This window comes from Papaver somniferum, chromosome 8 (genome assembly GCF_003573695.1).
Source record: "Papaver somniferum cultivar HN1 chromosome 8, ASM357369v1, whole genome shotgun sequence".
In the NCBI taxonomy this organism is placed as follows: Eukaryota; Viridiplantae; Streptophyta; class Magnoliopsida; order Ranunculales; family Papaveraceae; genus Papaver; species Papaver somniferum.
The window spans coordinates 131,298,297-131,304,074 of NC_039365.1; the positions used below are offsets into that span (position 1 = coordinate 131,298,297).

The 5,778-nt window shown below is 34.9% G+C and overlaps 1 protein-coding gene across 1 annotated transcript; it reads left to right on the plus strand.

The window, feature by feature from the left end:
• Positions 1 to 695: 695 nt before the first annotated feature.
• Positions 696 to 4,606, plus strand: LOC113306045. Its single transcript, XM_026555031.1, has 6 exons — positions 696 to 1,235; positions 1,344 to 1,625; positions 1,748 to 1,901; positions 1,987 to 2,872; positions 3,345 to 3,535; positions 4,305 to 4,606. Exons 1-6 carry the CDS (start codon positions 696 to 698, stop codon positions 4,604 to 4,606), a joined length of 2,355 nt encoding a protein of 784 aa, XP_026410816.1.
• Positions 4,607 to 5,778: the final 1,172 nt, after the last annotated feature.

Consider the following 5,778-nt stretch of genomic DNA (forward strand, 5'->3'; position numbering starts at 1 on the left):
AGAAAATCATTGCACAACCTTCCAAATGTCATAAACACCGTTGGATGTGGTAAAATTGAAGGATGGTAATTGTATGAGTGAGGTTTGGTGGGGTTATTATTAGATTTACATGTATTGAGAGAAAAGGGTTTTTTTGTATAGTAAGAAAAAATGTTGGCCTGAGCGGTGTGAGGAATAATCCAACTACTGATCATACCCCAATTAGCAAAAGTGCCTCTCAACCGGTGCTGCTTACTCTGAATCTGCATAAAACCAACAATTTTAATTGAAACCCAAATAAACTCTTCATAATTAGGTGACCTAAGGATGCACCTCTTAATAGCAGTCCCAACAGGATTGAAGGCAAATGAAGCGTCTAAAATTAGACTTTGAAAATAGAGTTTAGTAGAGTAATAATGGTTTCTAAAGGGTTGCGCATGACATTGAAGTGGATTGAATAGCCAAGTGACAAGACGCTTGAGCAAATGCCATAAAAGTCCATTTATGGCTAATCCTCCACCATTATTTATGGACCTCCATACCTTGCAATGAAAGTTCTTTTCTATAATATTAGGGGTCTGAGAAGACCTAGGGCTCAAGATAAACTAAGGTCTTTAATAAATCAGTTTCAACCTTCTTTAGTGTTTATAGCTGAACCAAAAATAAATTGTAGTGCATCTTTCTGCAATAAGTTGAATCTTCCAGGAATGCAAAATATGGTGATTCATAACTCAACATCAAATAAAAAAGGGAACATATGGTTGTTTTGTAATAAGAACTTGCCTACATCAACTGTTGTCTCCATGTCAAGTCAGATGATTACAGTCATCATTAGGGAAAATTTGGTGTCTGGGGTTCATGCTCATGTGGGTGTTGTGCAAAGAAGATTTTTATGGTCTGAGATGGAAGCAATAAGTGATTTACAACTTCCTTGTCTAGCAATTGGTGACTTTAATGCCATCACAACATCAATGGAAAAAGTAGGAGGAAAGCCAGCTAATACTAGAAATATGCTTGAGTTTAACACTTGTTTAGAAAAATGTGAACTTCATCAATCTCCTAAATCAGGACTTGATTACTCTTGGTCACATTGTCAGCATGGTGCAAGAAGGATCTTATGCAATCTTGATAGAGCAGTATTTAACAATTTATGGATTCAAAAACATGGAGTACGGAGTTATAAGGTTGGAATGAGAATAGCATCTGATCATTCACCATTACTGGGAGGGTGTGTTACTTGTCCTAAACCAAAAAATGTTCCACAAAATTTTTAGAAGATTTGGTTAGATCATCCCAATTTTATGGATGTAGTAACTAAAAGTTGGTCTGAAAAAATTGAAGGAGACCCTGTTTTTGTGTTTTAGAGCAAATTAAAAAAGCTTAAAAAAGTTTTAGTAGATTGGAATTGGAGAGTTTTTGGTAATGTGAATGTGCAAATTAAAGAAGCAGAAAAAGAAGTTCAAGATGCAATGAAGGAGTCTGATGCTAATCCTCTCAATGAAGAATTCTTGGAAAAATTAGTGCAAGCTGAAAATAATTTAAATTCTAAAGAAGTACAATTAAGTACAATGATGAAGTTGAAGGCAAGAACCAAATGGGTCAAAGAAGGCTCTGCAAACACAAGCTTCTTTCATACAAAGCTGAAGGTAAGACAAGCTAGAAATTCCATTATTGAATTGGAAGATGCTAACAATGAAATTGTCACAGATCAAAGTAGAATTGCAAAATACTTATTGATTACTTTGAGGAAAAATTCAAATTTAAAGAGGTAGACATTTCAGAATCTTTAATTGGAGTAATTCCAAAATCTATAACAGAAGAAGATCAAGCAATGCTGGATGCAATTCCTTCAAGTGAAAAAATAAAGAAAATTATTTTTGAAATGGATCCTGACAGTTCTCCGGGTCCAGATGGCTTTTCAGGCAGTTTTTATAAGTCATGTTGGCAAGTAATTCAAGTTGATGTAGTAAATGCAGTCCAATTCTGTTGGAAGGTGATTTATTCCAGGGGGCTTAAACTCAAATTTTCTAGTGCTTTTGTCAAAAATTGAAAGTGCTAGATCTCCTCAACATTTTAGACCAATTGGGCTGAGCAGTGTAAGTTTCAAGATCTTCACCAAAATCATCACAACCAGAATGTCATATCTTATGAACAAGCTCATCTCTCCACATCAAGATGCATACATAAAAGGAAGGAATATACAAGACCAAATAGTTCTTGCTTCTGAGATGATAAATGAAATGAAGAAGAAAAGAAGAGGAGGTAATATTGGACTCAAGTTAGACATATCACAAGCCTATGACTCTGTGAGATGGAAATTTCTATTCCAAGTTTTAATCAAATATGGTTTTTCAGTCACATGGTTCCAATGGTTAAGTACTTTATTTGAATCTGCAAAAGTCTCAGTAATGACAAATGGTGGTCCTAATGGTTTCTTCTCAGTTGGTAGAGGATTAAGACAAGGAGATCCACTATCTCCAATTCTTTTTGTGCTAATGGAAGATGTTCTTAGTAGAAATATATCCAAATCGTTAGCTGAAGGCAACATAACTCCAATGGTAATAAGAAATGGAATTCATCCTTCTCACATGTTCTTTGCTGATGATATGTTCATATTTTGTAATGGTGCAAAGAAAAGCATTCAAAATCTGATGAAGATTCTAGAAGAGTATCAGAAAATTTCAGGTCAAGTGATTGATAAAAGTAAAAGCAAGCTCTTTGTGGATGGAATAACAGATGCAAGGACTATGCAAATTAAAGAGTTAATGCAAATAGAAGTAAGTTCTTTACCTGATAGATATTTAGGAGTAATTTTACAAGCTGGCAGAGTAAAAATTTCAACAATGTTGGCCAATGGTGGAGATCTTGCAAAAGAAACTGGCTACTTGGAAAGGTAAACTACTGTCATTTAATGATAGGTTGGTATTGATAAAATCAGTACTCAGTAGTATACCAATCTATAGCATATCAGTGTATATGTGGCCAAAATCAATAATCAAAATATGTGAGAGGATAATCATGAATTTTTTATGGTATGTATATGGAGATACTAGAAAGTTTAAACCTCTCTCATGGAAGAAGGTATGTTCACCTTATAATGAAGGTGGATTGGGCATTCAAAGACTGGAAGTTCTTAACAAAGCACTATTAATGAAACTGCTGTGGAGAATAATAAATTGTGGTGAATAACGGGCTATGTTCATCAAAGCTAAATACCAATATAAACATGGACAGTGGAAGAATAGTTGGCAACTTTCATCAATTTGGCCAGGTTTAAAATGTGTATGGAATCACTTAAAAGAAAATATAAGGTGGTGCATAAGAGATGGTAAAAAAATATCCATCTGGTTTGGTTCTTGGATTAGTGATTCTCCTATCATTGAATATGTTGGATATTCTGATTATGTAAAATCTCACATCAACATGAAGGTGTCAGACTTAATCAAGGAAGGAAAATGGAATTTATCTGGTCAGATTAAACTCATTCTTTCAGATTATACTCTGCCTGAAATTGGCATTGGAAATGATAACATAATTTGGAAAGGAGGCATAAAAGGTAACTTCACAACTTCCTCAGCCATAAATTTAATCAGAAATAAAGAACAACATTTGCATTGTTACGATAAAATCTGGAATTCATATCTTCATCCTTCTATAACAAACAACATTTGAAAACTAGTTCAAGGAATATATGTAGATGATACTATACTGGTTGAAAGAGGGTTTGAACTTGCTTCTAGATGCTATATTTGTGAATCATACAATATGCATCATTTTCTGTGGGAATGCAAATTCAGTAAAGAAATATGGAGTTGGATATGTCTTGTATTCAATGTTAAAACTCCTAAAACTATTGAAGAAGTGTGGAATAATGCTAAAGGAAAGAGTCCATTCATTAAAGAATGCTGGGGTGTTGCTGCTTGTGCAATCTTAAAAGAACTGTGGTTCCAAAAAAAAAGATGTTATTTGAGCAAGTTAAGCCAAATATTCAAAGTTTCAAGGGAAGAATTAAAAAGACAGTCTTTGAAGGAGGATTCAAAATTAAAAGCCACAAGTGGGGTGCTGATATTGATGACCATGTAATTCTATTATTTAAATTGGAACCAAGGAAACTTAAATATCACTGCATTAAAACTTGCTATTGGATACCAAGAAATACTGGAGTTGTCATGTTTTGCTGTGATGGGGCATCATTTGGAAATCCATGAGCTGCTGGTTTAGGAGTAGTAATAAGAGATCATTTATGTCAAGTATTGGGAGTTATCTCTAAAGGAATTGGCATTTCAACAAATTACATTACAGAAGTATATGCATCATCTGTGCAGTTGAGTTAGCTGTAGAATGGCATATTCAAGATATAATTATCAACTTAGATTCCAAAACTATGGTAAATGAATTTGCAGAAAACAGAATGCCATGGTTTGTTAAAATGAGATGGAACAAGGCAATTGCTAAGATTCACTCTATCCAGTTCAGGCATAGTTTCAGGGAAACTAATTTGTCTGCAGATGCAGCTGCAAAAAAAAGGAGCTCTACTGGTAGCGGGTCAAAGATAAATTTACTATGGAAGACCATGTTTTTATCAAGAATAGAATTGCCTGATATTGCATATTATAGAATGTGCTAGTATTCTCTTTTAATGCCTATGTAGTTGGTTATTCTCTTTTTAATGAATTTTAACTTGTAATCTTTAACAACATTTCCTTTCAATTTAATATATAATATGTGATTCAGAACAAAAAAACCACCATTATTTAAGGGAGACATGGTGATAAACAGATTATTATACCAAATTAAATCAAAAACAGAAATCATAGAAAAAAAGGTTAAGGAATAAGGAGATGGCCGATGTTGCAAACAGTTCCGCCGGTGGAGGTAACCCAGAATCACCACCCAATTCCGATGCAATGCGACATGCAAAGAGTGCAATTGAGGATTTAAAAAGCTTAGAGATGGAGAGTTTGATCGCTTATCTGAGTCTGGAGAAGACCAAGAAGAAGGAACAAGAAGAGAGAGAAGAATTTCAAAGGTTAAGGATTGAAAATGATGAGGAGTTTCAGTTGTGGATGAGAAAATTAGATGTTGTTGATGCACGTCAAAACAGGGAGAGACTTCAGCGACGAGGTGAGAGTGGGTGTTCATGGGGGAAGAATCAAAGTGGGACTGAAAGTGATAGTGAAGATGAAGAAGAGAACTGTGAAGGACAAGAATATGAGGAAAGCAGTGATGATTCGATAAAGAGAGAAGAGAGAGCAAGAGATGCAAAGAGGAATAAGAGGAAGAGGCAAGAGTTTGAGGATGTGATGTACAACTGCTATCTTGACGAAAAGAAAAACAACCCTCGTAAATTTTCTCGAACCATATGTCAGAACCCCTAAATGTAGATTCTGAAGCATAGGAGATTCATGGGTTAGACATCGATGGAGAGCCTGTGTTTGCCGGTGAGATGGAGGTCTACAGTGAAGATGCAGATGAGGATCTCCAGGGGCTTTATACATCTTCTGACAATGGTGATGGTCAAGGTGTCTACTATAGAGAGGATAAGTTAAACTACAACAGCAATAGTGATGGCGATTCTTGGTGATCTCCTTGTAAGTATTGTCAAATCTCTTAGAACTAGAGTATTATGATGTCTTAATTACTGTTTCTCTTGTGCATCTTCGTGAAAACTTATGGGGATATTGATGGTACTTTGTGTTGCTGAAGAAGTGCATCGATATTGGGGTTTCAATAGCAGCCATATGGTGGTAGTTTCTTTTGTTATTTTTTGTCGTGTGAATTTTATTGGTGAAGATCTTA